We start from the raw sequence: 19,015 nt of genomic DNA on the forward strand, positions 1-19,015 counted from the left end.
TCTGGACCAACAATAGAATATCAACCTAAGTTCATCAGTCTCGTTTACACCAAAGTTTGAAACCTTTGTCCAAATGTGAAGGACCACATTCACATATGATCAACTTGCCCACTTTATGAGGCCATTAACTAATGCTTGCATTGGAGATTGGCAGGCAGAAAGTATGGGACTTTATAAAGAGATGGTTTATATGTTTGAATTATTGTTGCTTTTACATCTTAAATTTAATTATAAACTTTTAAAATTAATCAATGAACTTCAGTCTCATTTTGATCCTTATTTATTACTTAGAAGGGCATAACAGGATAATACTTGGAAATTTCCATTTTGCCTCTTCCTCATGCCTAAATCCTATTGACTTTAGTGAGATGGTCTCTCAAGAAAGTCTGCTTTTAAATGCCTCTGCAGCTGCATCTTTGTATGAAAATATGGTAACCAGCCCTTCATTAAAAAAAACTATAAAAAATCCCAAGCATGTCAAACAAAAATGTATTATTTATGTATTCTAACATTGACTGTTTTTGCGAATCTCTTGTTTCCTTTTCCTAAGGCAGACATAAAAAGACTCCAGCAACTTTCTTAGGACATCTGAATAGTTATTTATTGAGAAGCCACAGTCCTCACACTTTTACAACTGTTGGCTTGTATAAGGCAAAAAAAGCAAGATGGATTCACTATATTACACAGAAAATAAAAGCTTCTGGAAGAGAATGGGGGAACCCAAGGTCATGCAAGTTACTGGTCCAAATGCAATGTACATGACAAGATATAAAAACCATTGTGAAAACAAAAGGAGATTTAAATTATGGTTACAATCTACTAAAAGAAATCTTCATATATTGTCATTATTATTATTATCATTATTATTATCATTATAAACACATCTGTATAGTCTAAGATTGCAATTAAAGTTGTCCTTTTTACAAACACAGTTATCGGAACTTTGAACAAAAGTGTAACATTTAGAGAGGGGTAAGACATTGACATAAAACAACTGCTCTGAACTGTAATGTGGACAAGGTGATAAAGGTCAACCTGTTGTGGCGAGATGGATGACTAGTATTCCATTGGTATGTCACTTCTACATAGTTAGCTGTATATATTGGAGGGAAAGTGCATGGGTATATTAAACAGGAAAAATTCCAACGTCTGGTTTACGTGTTTCCCCCACCCCCAAATGTACAAAAGAGGTGTCATTTTGTAGTAGCCACACTCTGTTTCGAACCACTTGGCATCCGTAGGAGAGAAACAAAGATATGAAAGTACTTGTTTCACTTGTCTTCACAACAATTTTTACCATCAATGTATATACAGTACATTAATGAAGCATCATTTATACTTGAATCGTAACAGGGACACACCTAGCATGTTTTCTATGCAGATTTTGTTTCCGTTCACATTTTTTTAAACAATGGTGCTCCATATTGCTTATGAACATATAGATATGAAGTTAGGAAACTCAATGAATCGAAACAGAGGTGCTAAGTCTTAAGTACCACACAGCTAAAATGGCAATTGTATTGGTAGACTTTCCATGGGCATTTAGAGCGGACAGAACATTTCCTAATGTGGCTAACTGAATAACAGACTAGATTACATGCACTGGTTTCCAGGCTACATCCAAATTGGAGGCTTCTAGATCTAGAGAGCTAATCATCGTCTTCGTCTTCTTCATCGCTATCCTTCATGGTGATCCCCTGAAGTCCTCCACCTTCACTTACGGAGGCTGTGGCTTCTTCTACAGTCAGCCGGTTTCTCACGGTGTCATAGGTCTTGCTGTTCAAGGTGGAATCCAGAACTCCTTGCAATCGAAAATCTCTGTATTTTTTCTGGGGAAGGGAGGTTCATGATGTGGAATAGAGGGGAAGGAAAACCAAACACAGAATACATTAGCTAGCACCTGCACCACTAATTCAGTTTCAAGTTACCCCTTTCCTTTTCAGAAATAGGTGCTTACCATAGGATAAGCATTTATTTCTGAAAAGTTACTTGAAGATATCTGGAAATAGATCACAGATATTAATTATTTACCCCTAATTTATTAAATTTGTCAACAAAAATATTTTCAATGAAGAGATATCAACCAAGTTATTTGTAAATAATTATAAAACATTTTCTTTACTTTCATTTATTGATATTTTTAAAATAACAATGTAAAGAAAACTTTTACAAAATATCATGGAATCAAGGAGTTGGAAAGGACAGCAAGGTCCATTAATTCCAGTGGTCCTCAACCTGTGGTACGTGGACCACCAGTGGTCCACAAGAACAAAAATATGGTCCACGGCCTCATTATTGCTACACTGTTGCCTCGAAACCACGCGGCAATGACTGTGAAACTTTCTTATAGTGCCAAGGCAACAGGACTATTGGGAGGGGAGAGGCTGACTCTCATGAAAGATTACTACTACCACATTAGCTCTAGATTACTAAATATGGTTTTCTGTGGGTGAGCAAATGGCGACTACTGGATGACATATTGTGCTGTATCACAAACTAAAGCTGATGTGGTTTACCCAATGCAATTTTCTGAATCAGCACCCCAAATAATCAAACTGAATTTAAAGTTGACCAAAAACTGATTCATAACCCTTTTGGTACAAATGTTGGAGAGTGGTCCCTGGTCAAGGTGGTCCCTGGTCAAAGTGGTCCCTGGTCAAAGAAGGTCAAGTACCACCACTTCTGCCATGCAGGAATATGCAACTAAAACACTACTGAAGTTTTGCTGTCTAACCACTGCTTGTATTTCTTTAACCATAATTAATTACTACTAACAACAATGTTTTCATGTTATCCTTTTCCTTATTACATTTTAAGTAAGATTTCAGGACTCACTCAGAAATTTCTGGTATATGACCAGTTGTTGCTGTTCATTTGTTCAGTCATTTCCAACTCTTTGTGACCTCATGGACCAGCCCACGCCAGAGCTCCCTGTTGACCGTCACTTCCCCCAGCTCCTTCAGAGTCAAGCCAGTCAACTTCAAGGATGCCATCCATCCATCTTGCCCTTGGTCGGCCCCTATTCCTTTTTCCTTCCATTTCCCCCAGCATCATTGTCTTCTCTAAGCTTTCCTGTCTCCTCATGATGTGGCCAAAGTACTTCAACTTTGTCTCTAATATCCTTCCCTCCAATGAGCAGTCGGGCTTTATTGCCTGAAGGATGGCCTGGTTGGATCTTCTTGCAGTTCAAGGCACTCTCAGAACTTTCCTCCAGCACCACAGTTCAAAAGCATCTGACCGGTAGGGAAGGTAGTATAGAATTTTGCTCCTACATGCAAATGCCCTTAGCTGGACCAGGATAACAGACATTTTACTGATAACAGGTTAATAGTGTTGCCTTGTTTGAGATCACTGTCTTTGTAACTGGCTCTGATTAGTTACAGCTATTTTTTTTTTAAAAAACAGCCTTCAAATATGTTTAGCCATGAAGTATTAGTGACTTATTTGTGGGGATTTACTCGCATTTGTGATTCCTACACCCCCTTTTTAGCTGTATCTGCATTAACCTTTGTAAGCTAGCTTGAGTCACAGATTGGAAAAAAACTAGGGCATCAACCCTGGTCTCCAAAGTCATTGTTTGCTGCTCAAACAACTACATCACACTGGCTCCCAGGAATAAGGAAAGGGAAATACACAAACACACACTTCCTATTTGTAAAGGGAATCCTCTGGGTGACTTCGGACAAGTCATCTTCTTTGAACCTCAGAGGGAAACTAAGGCGACTGAACCAGGCTTACCAAGAAAAGCCAAGGAGAGGTTCTCCATAGACTCCTAGGTCAAAACCAATGTGAAGGCACACAATAACACACTTTTTAGTCAGTATGGAACCCAAGGCTTCTAAGCTTTCTGATTTTTTTCTAAATGTGCCTCCCACATACTACATTCATATTACCTCTGCAAATGAGTATTTGGAAATGTGCCTTTGCTTTGGTATTTATTTATTTATTTATTTGCTTTACTTCTATACCGCCTTTCTCAGCCGAAATGGCGACTCAAGGCGGTTTACATAGTAAAGGTCAACATAACAACAACACGAAGGCAGTTAAAAAACACATTATACAAAACATTAGGTCAAAATATATGCCTCAGCAAACAAATCAGAATCAGAATCCGTAATCATAATCCTTTATACCAATTCCTGTGATCAATTGTACCGTATTACTGTATTTCATTGCATTATTTAGCTAAACGCTTGTTCGTAAAGCCAAGTCTTGACTTTCCTCTGGAATGCCAGCAGTGAAGGGGCCTGTCTGATGTCCACAGGTAGGGCGTTCCATAGCCGAGGGGCCACCACCGAGAAGGCCCTGTCTCTCGTCCCCGCCAACCGCGCCTGCGATGCGGGCGGGACCGAGAGCAGGGCCTCCCCAGATGATCTTAATGTCCTGGTCGGTTCATAGGAGGAGATGCGTTCATAGAGGTAGGTAGGGCCAGAACCGTTTAGGGCTTTATAGGCTAAAGCCAGCACCTTGAATTGTGCCCGGTAGCAGATTGGCAGCCAGTGGAGGTGGCGCAACAGAGGAGTGGTGTGCTCCCTGAGTGCCGCTCCTGTTAGCAACCTGGCTGCCGAACGTTGGACCATTTGAAGCTTCCGAGCAGTCTTCAAGGGCAACCCCACGTAGAGAGCGTTGCAGTAGTCTAAGCGGGATGTAACCAGAGCATGGACTACCGTGGCCAAGTCAGACTTCCCAAGGTACGGTCGCAGCTGGCGCACGAGTTTTAACTGTGCAAAAACTGGTAATGCTGTCTTGCTGTGAGTAGTGAATATTACAAATAGTGCCTTCCACTATAAATATCCATGATGCCTTGCAATTCATAAAAACTTACAATTTGCCTTCAAATAAAACTATAATCTCACAGAACTGGAAGATCAGTGAGCCCATCATATGCCTATCCTCTTTTTATATTAGTGTTTCCTCAAAGGTCTCTGGGTTTAGCTAAAGGAAGCTTTAGGGGAGGGGCAGCTGGGAACAAACTACCTCAGGCTTACAGAATTTTATAAAGGAGAGCTGTAAGTGACAAATAATTTAAGGACCACCTCCTGACTGTTAATCCTCTCTTGTAGAAGTTCCCTCGGTCCCCACATTACAATAACAAGAGAAGATGGGGCTTGAAACCCTCTGTTTGTCTAGTCACGGGTAGCTCTGCTCGGTAGTGGCTGAATTATAATAGTCTACAAAAAGTTATTATTTGCATTTGGCTAGGTTTAGAGTCTTTTTAATTATACAGATTGCAGCTTAAAATTGCAAGCAGCAGTAAAACACATGTGCCGTTTAATATCAGAACAAAGTTTAAAGGTGTGTTGGAGACTTAATATCTATATATCTTAGATCTAAAATAACACTGCTATTCTTGAGGTGCTACACAGCTTTAATTGCACAAAAGTCATCTTCTGTGCTTTTTAGTTGGAGATCCAATATCTTAGATTTAAGATCTAAAATAACATTGTTTTTTTTTTGAGGTGCTACGTAGCTTTAATTGCACAAAAGTCATCTTCTGTGCTTTTTAGTTGGAGATCTAATATTTTAGATTTAAGATCTAAAATAACTGTTATTTTTTGAGGTGCTACATAGCTTTAATTGCACAAAAGTCATCTTCTGTGGCTTTTAGTGTTCCTCGAACTAACACGTGATAATAATGTGGTGACACCTATTGCTTTTATTTATGAAAATGGAAAGCTCTTATGATAACTTATTCAAGTCTTGATTTTCAAGATATTTACTTCTGATTTTCAACAAGAGGCACCACACAGCACCAGCAAATGATCAAACGGGTATTTACCTCCTCCTGTGATCTTATTATTTCATGTTAAGCCACTGAGATTTCACACTGAAATAATTATCGTGAGTTCAGCATGCATACACACACAGGGACAAAGCGAGAAGCCTGTAAAGTATATCTTATTTCTCCTTAGTAATCCTTTCCCCATAATATGCCATTATTGATTGTAAGAGAAATTATTTCAGTTTCTATCTCTATATTTCTCTGTTGTATCTCCAACAATAATCACAAAAACCCTTGACCTGAAATCGGTGGCGATGATTGCTATCCAATTGAACAACAATTTCCCAGTTCAGAAGTCACTTGTTTCCTAAGTAAACAGTGGTTAGCATAAATGTATGCTAGAAATTTGAGAACTGAAGGAAAAAGAGTGAAAGATACTCACAGGCATATTGCTTGTTCTCAGACTGGGCCACTATATCCATATTAGTCTTGATTTTATGAAATTACAATCCAAAGGACTGATTCACACAAAATATAAAGAGGTACATGTACAACTCTGTACCTTTGAATGCTAGTTATTTTAAGTTAATTTTTGGATGATTTTAACTGCTTTAGGTTGTTTCAGGAATTTGATGGGGGCCATGTTTATAGGAAATTCCTCACTGCTATGACATACTGTGCTTTTGTGTCAATAATAATAATAATAATAATAATAATAATAATAATTTGGAAAAATGTGCCCCAGTAACCTGTTTTACCAAAATTTTGTGGATTTTCTGAAGATATTTTAATATTTTTGAAAGTAAATCACAGAGTGTACCACATTCAGATGACATATGCTTATATTCTAGTAGACCTTGGGAAGTTAACCTGATGTAAGGAAGAATACTAATTTCATCTCCTTGTAGAGAGAAAAAGGAGTGTATAAATAAACATAATAAACATAAACAACAACAACAACAATATTTAAAGATTGAACTGCAAAGACTGGCACAAGCCAGTAAAGGTGGTCTCAGTGGTGATTGGCACACTGGGTGCAGTGTCTAAAGACCTTGGCCTGCACATGAAAACAATTGGCACTGACAAAATTACCATCTGTCAGCTGCAAAAGGCCACCCTTCTCGGATCTGCACACATTATTTGCCAATATGTCACACAGTCCTAGACACTTGGGAAGTGTCCAATGTGTGATCCAATACAAAAGCCAGCATAGTGATCTTGTTTGCTGTGTACTAATCTTGTTATGAATAATAATACTACTACTACTACTACTACTACTACTAATAATAATAATATATGTTGACCCCAGGAACTGGGTCAATGTTACTCTAGGAAGCAGCTGTAGTATGGCACACTTCTGATGCTGCCTTGTGACACTAAATGGAACAACGTGGGATCTAAATTCATGCTATCAAAGATCAGGCTGTAGTGAGGATGCAGGACAAGTAAGGATTTGAAACAATGTTCCTCTTTGCATATGAGCATATTGTCTGTGTTTTCTCCACTCTCACCTTCCTCAATGAGTAGCTTCCTCAACTCAAACATATCGCTTTGACATTTCTCTATAAAACCCCTGAAGCTCCTGAGAGAGACAGTTCAACAATCATTTCCTACAGATGATTCAGTTAATGAATCCTCTAACTCCCAATATGGGATCCAAAGCAGCTTATAACAGATTTTGAAAGAAATAGTCCAAACGTTACATTTTGAAAAGTACTGAACAACACATTCAATTGAAGCATTCATTTAAAACATGTTTAGTACATATTACAACATTTTTAAAAAACAGGCACCCATTGAATATCCCTTTGCCTCTACCAGTTAAAGTAGGAGGTCTGTTTAAGGAAGATGTTCTGTACCTGCTGGTGAAAAGAGAGCAGAGAGGGGGCCAAATCAGCCTTCCTTGGAAAAGGGCTCCATAGCCATGGGCAGGAGTAGGCTCTCCTCATGTTCCCACCAGATGAGTTTGTAAGAGTGCTGGGATAGAGCAAAAGGCTTTCCCTTGAAGATAGGTCATATTGGGAGATACAGGCTTTGTGATAATCAATCTTAGAATCATACCCAGAATCGATGCTTTCTCCGTGTTTAATTCACCATTCATCTTGGCATACCTGCTTCTCATTTTACTTCTTGTGTAATGGAAAATGTTTCCTTTCAAAGACTCCCGCCCCCCAAAAAGACTTACCTTTACTATCCTAATGAGAATTTTCAGTTGATAGATGTGGAGCTGAATGTCCATGCGGTCTGTCAGCCAGGTACAAACGATGTTCATGGAGCTGGTGTACCATTGCTGCAAAACAAAATGAGAGTTCTCTAAGACATGTTGCTATCTATGTATCAGAAAAAGCCACCAGATAATCAGATCCTATCAGGTTTGCCCTTCTGTCAGCTTGTATCCCAGTCATGGCCATATTGCAGTCCTGAGGAAAGAAAAGAATTAATTTTTTGACCACAGAAATTAACAGTCCTTGTTTGGCAGAAGCAGACTGAAGCCAGGAAATAGGAAGAAGTTTACTTCTTGGAAGGAGAGCAATGGCCAATTTTGATAAAATAGTGAAGAGTAGAGACATCACACTGGCAACGAAAGTCCACATAGTTAAAGCAATGTATTCACCGTAGTAACCTTTGGATGTGAGAGCTGGACCATAAGGAAGGCTGACCGAAGGAAGATAAGGCGCTTTTGAACTGTGGTTTTGGAGGAAAATTCTAAGAGTGCCTTGCACTGCAAGAAGATCAGACCAGTTCATCCTCCAGGAAATAATGCCTGGCTGCTTACTGGAGGGAAATATATTAGAGACAAATATGAAGTTCTGGGACCACATAATGAGAAAATAGGAAAGCTTGGAGAGGATAATGATGCTGAGGAAAATAGAAAGGAAAAGAAAGAGTGTCTGACTAAGGGCAAGATGGATGGATGGTATCCTTGAAGTGACTGGCTTGACCTTGAAGGAGCTGGGGGTGGAGACGACTGATAGGGAACTCTGGCTTGGGCTAGTTCATGAGGTCACAAAGCGTTGGAAGCGACTGAATGAATAAACAACACATTTGTCACATACTACTTGGGCACCCTCCTTAGAATATATCTTTGAACGCATCTTGTTTTTCATGATCCTCTGTTCTACTTGTACAAGTCACATTCAAACAATGGAAATGAAAGCCTGACACTTTTCTCAGACTGACTACCTATGCAATTTGTCTTGGACTTTACTTTCAAATTCTTCCACGATGGAAGAAAAGTTCTTTTTGTTTTTCACCTGCCAATTTCCCTTGCAGTTGTGCCCCTCATAATGATTCAAATTGCCAGTTGGGTACAACAGGGAGTGGACACACAAGTTTCAGAGTCCCATTATTTCTGCACTCATAAATAACATTTGGGACATGGGAGTAAAAGAGGGGGAAATGTTTGAAAATGTTTTTTGTTTGTTTTAAATCTAACCTTTTAAAAACTTTTATAAAATATTAGAAATTAAAAATGTGGGCATTGTTCTACACCAGATACTCAGTTAAGTGTAAATTAAGTAACCTTTCCTGGTCTGAATGCCCCCCAATCAATATAGCAGGAAAGATAAAGGGAGCTATGTATGTGAAGAGCAAACTGAGTAGTAAAATGATTGTGCTATTTAAATAAATCAAGAGCTGTCACAGAGGAGGGAACAGGCTTGTGTGCCTATCCCAAACGTGCATCTTGTTCATTATTCTGGTTGATAGAATCTAGACTCTCAAAAGTTGCAGAACTACTTCTCTTTACCAAGTTTTTTAAAAATGGGAGAAGAAGGGTGTGATCTGGCAGGGAGAAACTAAATTCACTGCAGAAATAAATCCAGAATGGTCTGCCACTTTTCCTTGATGCTTTGCTCCAGATTTTAGATAGCTCTACTTAAGAACAACAGTTATGAAAGGGGGCAAGAGAAAACAATGAAATGGTAAGTGCTTCTTCACTTGTAGTCTACCTCTCCTAAATGTATTCTTTCCTCATTGTAGCACTGCACACATCTTTGTTTAGTTTGGCTCATAAACCCTACCAATCACAAAAAAACAAAAAACAAAAAACCACACACACATTGAGTATAGGAGCCCCCGGTGGTGCAATGGGTTAAACTCTTGTGCTGGTAGGATTAAAGACCGACAGGTTATATGTTTGAATCCGGGGAGAGTGTGGATGAGCTCCCTCTGTCAGCTCCCACTCCCCACAACTGCTTGCCATTCAGTTGTGAAGACATGAGAGAAGCCTCCCCAAAGGATGGTAAAACATCAAAACATCCGGGTGTCCACTGGGCAACATCCTTGCAGATGGCCAATTTTCTCACACCAGAAGCAACTTGCAGTTTCTCAAACCACTCCTGACATGAAAAAAAGTTGAGTATCCCCTATCAATTCCAAAATTCTTAACAATCACCCATTGCTTCTAGATTGTCCAGTGTGCCCAAACTTTGTGTCATCTGAAAGAAAAAAATCCAAAATATGGGACTTTTTGATTCCAAGCATTTTGGATAAAAGATACTCAAACTTAGCAATACCAGTATGTATTTCAATAACCACTAATTAGAAAGTTGTAAAGTTATTATTTTCTAAGTGTGCTCCAGTTCCTTTAACAGCCCCCAAAGTAGCCCCAGCTCCCCAAGGAAGAGCTTCACCTGTTAAACTTCTGCTTGCCATTCAGTTGTGAAGATATAGAAGCTCTGCCAGCAGTTCTTTTCAACCACTATTAGAAAAGTGAGCTTGCAAAGTAGCATTCCCTCTTTATAGCAGTTGCTTGCATTGAAATCCATTTCCTTCGCATGGATGATCACAGTCACAGGATAGGGGCAAAAGGGGCGAGTGAAACCTAGTTGTGGTACCCTGCTTTGAATGCAGAATGTCCTTGGCTGTCAAGTTTACAGCCGGATCCCTGGGGCAGTTGAGCTGAGGTGTGACAGCGTGTGTTGTTGGGCAGCGCCCCACTTTTCTCATTAGACTTGCACATCAACTCAAGAGGGTAAGTTTTTCGTCCTGTAACTTACTCTCAATTACTCAGCTCTGCCTTTTTTCAGACTGTCACAAACAGAATGTTCTCATTCTCTCCGAGGCTTTTGGGCACAGGCTAGCTCATAAATATTTATCGTTTTGGCTTTGCATCCCAAGGTAATGAGGATCTCTTGTTTAATATACGCTGCTTGTTCTTTTCCAACCATGTAACCCTGCGGCCTTTTCAATCCCAAAGACAGCTAAAGTGATGCAATTTGCCGATAGTCACAAAGATTTTCAGGAATTAAGTGATTACCATGTTTGCTTTCCTGCTATGCAGCATGTATTTTGAACCAATTCAAGTCCGACGCTGCTAAAGATGATTGGTTACCAACAATAATAAGAATATACAATTTATATTCCTCTATCACCTGACACATTTCATTCCTTGCCAAAATTAATTGATTCATAAAATGTAGCAATTACAGCCAAACTCCTATACACACTTTCCTGGGTGGAAACTCTAATGAACACACTGGGACTTTTTCCCCTGAATAAAAAGATGGAGGATAACACTTTAAATCTGCTATATTGAAATGTGCAGCTAAACATTTGAAATCTTTGCAAAGGGACCTCAGAGATTGACTGAAAGAATGAAGTTGGTGGTACAAGCTTTTGCAGACTAAGGGTGTATCTGCATTGTATAATTGATGCAGTTTGACACCACTTTAACTACCATGACTCAAAGCCACAGAATCACAGGAGTTGTAATTTTCCAAGGTCATTAGCCTTCTCTGCCATAGAGTGCTGGTTTCTTATTAAACTATAAATCCCAGGATTTCATGGCAATGAGCCGCAACAGTTAATATGGTATGGATTAATTCTCCAGTGTAGATATAGTCCTAGTCTCCTTCCACACTTACACAGAAGTAAGTTCAACTGACTTAAATTACTCTCAGGTAAGTAGATTTCAGGTTGCACATTCTCAGTAACAAGATGATGAATATAGGATGCTCCAGTTACACAAAATATTAATGAAAAAATGACTGTTGAAGATAAAGGATTCAGATTACTTCTTAAAACAAGGGTGTGAATAATACAAGTTGTAAACCACATGCATCCCTTGGGGTACAATGCCTCTCAAATTCTAGAATTAGGAAAGATAGGTCCAAAATTCAGTTTTCAGACAAAACAATTGGCTAGGAGCATGTTTTTGCTCATAAATTTGGAAACATCCAAAAACAAATTAAAAACTAAATAGAGTTAATTAAAATGTTGGAAATGGATGGTTGGGCAGTCTTCTGCTCCTGCTCATCCATGCCATAAGAAACACTGGTAACTTTTCTCAAGGGTCTGAAATTTACTTTGTATTAGGAGTTTCAATAAAATGATGTATTGTTAGTATCAGACTCATTTTTTTTGGTCAAAGATGTAAAAAAGATCATCGAAAGGATGCTGAAAATGAAAGAGCAAGAAGGGTCTTTTATCATATGGTATGGACTTGCAAAAAAAAAGAAAAAGAAAGAAAGAAAGAAGCCAAGAACGATTTGATTCAAAGACCTAGTGTAACACAAACGATTTTGAAGATAAACATTCAACTGAAATCTTAACTATTTCTCTTGGAATTCAAGGAAGATCAGCAAGAAAGGAGGAGCCCCCGGTGGCGCAGTGGGTTAAAACACTGTGCCAGCAGGACTGAAGACCGACAGGTCCCAGGTTCGAAGCCTCCCACAAAGATGATAAAACATCAAAAATCATCCAGGCATCCCCTGGGCAACGTCCTTGCAGACGGCCAATTCTCTCATGACACGACCAAAAAAAAAAAAAAAAAAAAAAAAAAAGCAAGAAAGGAATCATGGAATAATACTTCAATATATGGCAACAACTGCCAGAATACTTTATGCACAGAAATGGAAAAAGGACTCAATTCTTTTGAAAAAAGACTCAAAATCAATAATTTATCATAAATGGATAAACTCTCTATTTTGAATAAAGAAAACCCTTTTCATTAAAGATTGGAAACCCCCCAAGTGAGTTTCCCCCCACAAAATGAAGATAGTTTAATTATTGTCAGTTTTACCAATTACTTTGAGATAAAGATAAGACAGAATATAAGGGTCAAATTATAACTGCAGAAAAGATAGTCAGAAGTGTTCAGCTTGTGATTTTGTGATACGAAATCCAGCATATATATCTTGCTTGCTGTGTCATACTGTGTTTTTATGTCAGAATAATAATCATCAATTATAATTTATATGTATTCCACCCTATCTCCCCCGAGGGGACTCAGGGCAGATCCAGCATATACAGACACAAAAGCAAATATTCAATGTCTAGAAACAATGAAACACAGATAAAGGTAAAGACTTTCCCTTTCATCTCTGGCTCTGGGGGTGGTATTCATCTCCATTTCTAAGCTGAAGAGCCTGTTTTGTCCATAGACACCTCCTAGGTTATGTGGTCACATGGAGTGCCATTTACCTTCCTGCCGAGATGGTACCTATTGATCTACTCACATTTGCATATTTTCAAACTGCTAGGTTGGCAGAAGCTGGAGCTAACAGCAGGAGCTCACTCCATCCCATGGATTCAAACTACCAGCAAGTTCAGCGGCTCCGTGGTTTAACCCGTTGTACTACCATGGCCCCTTTATTACTTTATTTCTTTATTACTTAATAGTTCTTTATTGTTTTAATGGTAGATGCACCAACTGTTGTGTTTCAGTTTTGTGTTATGTGATTTGTAATTAATAGATTGTAATTTGTTGCCTGTGTTATTCACATATGGATTTACCCATAGTATTTTGTGGTCAATTGATAGTTACATTGCCATGAAGACAAATTTTAAATGAGATGCTTGTTTCAAGAAATTCCTATTTCCAAGTAAGCAGCCTGCCTGGCATCCAAATCTGCCTAAAGTATGAGCTAGTGCAACAGCAAGAAATGTTTCCCTTATGCTGAATGCTGTAAACTTCTTTCTTAGCATTGCACTTCATAGGACCACTGGCCATTGGATAGAAAGGAAGGGCAGAAGGCCCTCTTGAACGTCCCTGTCTTGAGGCTACTGCTCTTGTCTTTCCACAATTAGGCCACCAAGGATACTAAAATGTTTGCCATCATTATCGTTATTGTACTCTCACAGGGCACACAGCAGAATACAATTTGTTAGGACTGACAAAAGAAAGCTTTTTAGACCCATGGCAACAAAAACAATTTCTGTCATAAAATTGTTAAAAATCAGTGTTTCTGTTTTCTGAAGTCTGAGCCTTTCTTAGACAATCTGTTATGTGCCACTATGATTTAGTTTTTAGAGGAAGGCTGCTCAATTGTAATATAACTGTGCTGCACAATACTGTGTTTAAAATGTGTGTGTGTGTATGTATGAGGTCAACACTGGCAGGGAGATAATTCTTAATTTTGTCTACTTGAAAGTACTGAAAAATAAAATAAAATGCAGTACTTTAAAACAATGACAACCAACTGAAGCTTGAAGCAGTCCGACTATCATGAAAACAATAATAAATGAATTATTACAAAAGTGTTCCTCCCATCTGCTGTGGCCAAGGACCCCCCCCCCCACAAGCTTCAGCACGTTTTTCTTTAATTATCCCAAATGTTCCAGGACTCAGCCTTCAGGTTTTCAAAGTGAAGACCTGCCCCATCTGAGCTGCTACTGATAAGATGAATATTTTGCAATGGGCAACCATTCAGTTTTAAGCAAATGTAGATGGGTATGCACATTCACACTTCTACTGAGCTACCTTAGACATTGTAGAATAATAGAATCATATAATCATAGAGTTGGAAGAGACCTCATGGGCTATTCAGTCCAACCCCCCTGCCAAGAAGCAGGAAAATTGCATTCAAAGCACCCCCAACAGATGGCCATCCAGCCTCTGTTTAAAAGCCTCCAAAGAAGGAGCCTCCACCACACTCCGGGGCAGAGAGTTCCACTGCTGAACAGCTCTCACAGTCAGGAAGTTCTTCCTAATGTTCAGATGGAATCTGCTTTCTTGTAGTTTGAAGCCATTGTTCCACATCCTAGTCTCCAGGGCAGCAGAAAATAAGCTTGCTCCCTCCTCCCTATGACTTTCTCTCACATACTTATACATCAAGATCAAGAGTAGGTGGACTTTAATACGGAAGCTGTTACATTTGAAACAACTCTTAAGATATTTTTTTCATGTCAGGAGCGACCTGAGAAACTGCAAGCCGCTTCTGGGGTGAGAGAATTGACCATCTGCAAGGACGTTTCCCAGGGGTTGCCCGGATGTTTTCTGATGTTTGCCATCCTTGTGGGAGGCTTCTCTCATGTCCCCGAATGGGGAGATGGAGCTGACAGAAGGAGCTCAACCAGCTCTCCTCGGATTTGAACCACTGACCTGTCAGTCAGCAGTCCTGCTGGCACAAGAGTTTAACTCACTGCGCCATGGGGCTCCAACTCTGAGATGATATTCTGACTTCCTAGGTCCACATTCCTACAGTATGGGGCTAAATGTTTCTCAGAGGCAATTGGTTATCTTCCCAAAGTCCATGTTCATGTTACCCAAGGCTGGTTAAGTTATTTCAGTACCTGGGCAGAATATCCTATAGATGAAATAGGTAACTACTTACTTTACCTTCATGACAGTCAATATAAGCTGCCAAATACAGGTGCGTCACTCTTCCTAATAGTGGGGCTTGCCTTATAATTCCAAAACTATTTGCTAGTTGGTGTATTAAAAAAATTGCACAGCTCTCTTAATCAGTTTTCATAAATCCCTCTGTATCAGCCTAAGGCAATTTATGTTTGCTCATATAGGGATGATGAATTACCCGAGCCTTGCCTGAAAATATAAGTCACATGGGGAGAAAAATGGATATGAATAGATCTGCAAAGGAACACACCCCCAATGACGGTGGCGGCACATTTTGTGGAAAACTGCCCGAACTTCCTGCACTTTGAGGGAGGTGGTGTCATTACACATCCACCCGAACATCTGCAAACTCCCCTTTCCTTTTGGTAGGTTTGAATGGTAAGCCTGACCTCCTGTTCCTTGCCATGAACCTTTGCTTCACACTCACATTTTCCATGTTACAGGAAGCTGCAGCTCACGCCAGGGGTGCTGCAAACAGAATCTCATAAGCCAGATGCAGCTCTGCTTCTTAATGCACCTGAAGGAGCTGTATTCTTCATTTCAAAAAAAGAAAAGAAAAAGGGAGGCGGGGAAAAGAAGGGGGGAAAGAGAAGAAGAAGAAGAAGCCCACATACTAGTAGCTTAAGGTCACTTCGGCTTTTGTAAAGAGGCGAACAAAACGAGGAATGCTTCTGGGGCTGAGTTGTCAGCAGGGTAGCCGAGGGATTACAAGAAACCTGTGACTCTGCCTCTTTCTGCCTTTGCTGGTAGCTTTTTTGTGTATGCATGGGCGAGTGTGTGTGCTTGTGTGTGTGTGTGAACAAGTGCAATACAACAGATTGAGGCTGGTATAAAGGCCTGGGACTGTGCAAGGAGCTCCCGCTGGGCCTCAGCTGTGCTTGCAATTAGCAATAAGCATGAAATGATTATTGTTGTGGCGGCTGATGGCAATCTGAAGTGACAAGTTTTATGGGGGGAAGTTAAAGTAAATGTGTGTGTTTGCCTGTGTGTGAGGGTGTGTGTGTGTGTAAGATGTTCGGCAGAAAGTTTTCGCCCCCTTCCCTCGCTCGCTTGCAAACCCACTCAGCAAAAGGCTCCAGTGCGGTTTAGTCAGAACTGTTTTATGTCATTCACAAAGGTCTTACAAAAGTCTGCTGAAAGAATATTTCTCTCCTCTCACTGCCTCGGAATGGAGTTTTTCTAGGTCACGGATTCTTTACTGCCCTATTTAGTGTCAAAAATACCCATTTGCCTCAAATTAGCAGAAAGCTTGTAGTGAAGGGCGAGAGATTAAGCATACAAAATTACTCAGCGGGCGGCTGCTGGGTGGATTTGGGGGGTTGAGAAGTCTTTAAAACTGACTACAAGACATTATATACTTCCGACAAAAGAACATAGTAATCCTACCTGCTTGCTTTAACCACTGTTGTTTGTCCATTATTATGTGCTTTAATGCCCATGAGAGCAAAACTACGGGTGATGCTGCTCAATAACCATAGTAACTCACACCCATGACCCTTTCGTTCAGTGCTGGTTTTCCAACCAGAACGAATCCAGGGCTGCTCAACCCTATTAAGGAGAAACCGAGGCAGGCATTGCGCTGAGAAACTCCAGAGACAAGGCTGCCCTTTCTCTCTTACCCACACTGCAGACTTTGTTTGGAAATACTTGAAAGGGGCTGCGCGACTACAGACTTTTGAATTCAAGGTGTTCCAAAGGTAACGGATTCAATGGTGTGCGGGGATTTTGGCTCCGCTTGTGATAAAAGCTACACTAGTCAAGAGGAGCAACAAAAGAAGAATGTGCTCATGGATGATCACAGCCTTTAGTGCTTTGGAGGCGGATTTGCTGCTAAATAGCAGCACTTTTTCTCTCTGCTTCAGCGCCAAACCAAACTATGTCAGAGACACCAAATCTTCACCAAATTCTATCAAGCCAGGTGTTTTTATTTTAAAATGTGCCAGAAAGTATCCCATCAAAATTTAATATTACAAAGGATATTGAGATATGTTGGTCTATTCTTGCTAACACTGGCACCTGAATTTTTTGCGTTTAGTTGCCTTGAAGGGTACATAAAGATTAGTCTCTACTGCCAATCTGTATTGACACACACTTTTCTCAGTCTACTGTATCTCTTTGATTCTTAGATACTATCGATTGTAAGATGCACACTAATTTCAGTATCATCAACACAAAAACACCTTTATGTATATATATATAAAAAGCACCTGTAAATCTAAGATGCACCCATTTTAAAAGATGTTATATGGAGAAAAAAATATGTCTTAGATTGAAGTAATGGAGTATATAGAAGCCTGCTTCAAACAAAATAGTGTAAATGCCAGAAGGTTTACAAAGGCATGTGTCACTGTAAAAATACATGCCTTACATTTTTGGGAACTCGATTTGATAGAAAGGGGATTCTCTGCCACGTCAGAACACATGAACCTATTTCTTGAAAACACACAATTCTATTGATATTATGAGCAATTACACTGATCTATGCACGAAGCAGACATGCTAAATGGTGAGATCTTTTTGCTTCAAAACAAGAGATGAATTATGTTTTCTGGTCTTACTGGTATGCATATTATAAAAGAGTTCAACATTTGGCTGATTACTCAGTAAGATTAACTGACTAAATAATTTTAGTGACAAAATGTGCTCTTGATAAACCAGGCAGCAGATGCACGTATTATTAAAACATGCAACATATTAATAAAAGCGGTAGACACCAAATGACATCTTAGAAGAGGGATTCCCTTCTATGTGAATATGAAGGAGGAACAACTTTCCTTAGATAATGCCCTTTCTGAAGAATAGTTATACCACCTCCCTCCCCAGTCTTTTAGAATCCTGTCCACAGATGTAAATGTATATAGATATAACATATTGACTTAATCAATTGATCTAAGTTCATATAATTAACTGGCTGTGATTTCTTGATTCAGCTATAACCCACAGTATTATGAAACAGAAAAAGAAACCAGAGCAAATATCTTGACTGTAAACTGCACTTGGAAAGAAGTGTAGATCAATGAAGATTACTTTGTAGTTGAGATAAAGCCACTGTCAACTTCCAGAATAATGCTGGAAGGCTGTTCTACCAAATAGTTATACAATCAATTCAATTTTTTCAGATATCAAGGAGTTCAAGTCAACCATTCTGCATGTACAGAAACAGTCCTTGATTTTGTTTTTGGCTTGGGGATGGGGATCTAATTGAGTGTTGAACAGCAGGGACCACTAGGACCTTCCACCCATGATACAAACAGATGCTATTCAGCATAATGATACTTGCATTCATTTGAATTATGCTAAAATTGTACAGAATACAATAAGACTAACATAACTATGGAACCCACACCTGCAGTTTCACTTACCCATGCCTGCAGAAAAATGGTTCCTCTAGGCACTTTCTAGGTCCTTCAGTTGAATCTATGGTATGCTTTCTCTGGAAGTTACCACAGAATTGCATGGAAGAACATAGTATAATCACAAAAAGGGTACATATTTGGTAGTATCTGCTGTTTCACGTAACTCTGGTTTGACTAAGAACTTATTCCCAGTGGATACAGGGGTCTGTGTTGGTCTAAGTCTTGGATAAAATTAATACTGAATACCTCTGTACTCTCTTTCTGGACATTTTGCCACCCTTTCTGCTAAATGTCTTCATCTATATAACAAGCCTAAAAATTAACCAAAGAGTCTGAAGTCTAAAAGAGCCACATTAA

General features: G+C 39.4%; 1 protein-coding gene across 13 annotated transcripts in view; it reads right to left on the reverse strand.

The window, feature by feature from the left end:
- Positions 1–575: 575 nt before the first annotated feature.
- CADPS (calcium dependent secretion activator) overlaps positions 576–19,015 on the reverse strand; it is a 437,940-nt gene continuing 419,500 nt past the window's right edge. For all 13 annotated transcript variants that reach the window (XM_067463444.1, XM_067463445.1, XM_060766448.2 and 10 more), the window contains 2 exons: positions 7,908–8,012; positions 576–1,829 (listed from right to left, as the gene is read on the reverse strand). In XM_067463444.1, the coding sequence (XP_067319545.1) occupies positions 1,650–1,829; positions 7,908–8,012 (285 nt within the window). In that variant the 3' untranslated portion in view covers positions 576–1,649. The remainder of the gene's footprint in view (positions 1,830–7,907; positions 8,013–19,015) is intronic.

Source organism: Anolis sagrei, chromosome 2 (assembly GCF_037176765.1).
Source record: "Anolis sagrei isolate rAnoSag1 chromosome 2, rAnoSag1.mat, whole genome shotgun sequence".
In the NCBI taxonomy this organism is placed as follows: Eukaryota; Metazoa; Chordata; class Lepidosauria; order Squamata; family Dactyloidae; genus Anolis; species Anolis sagrei.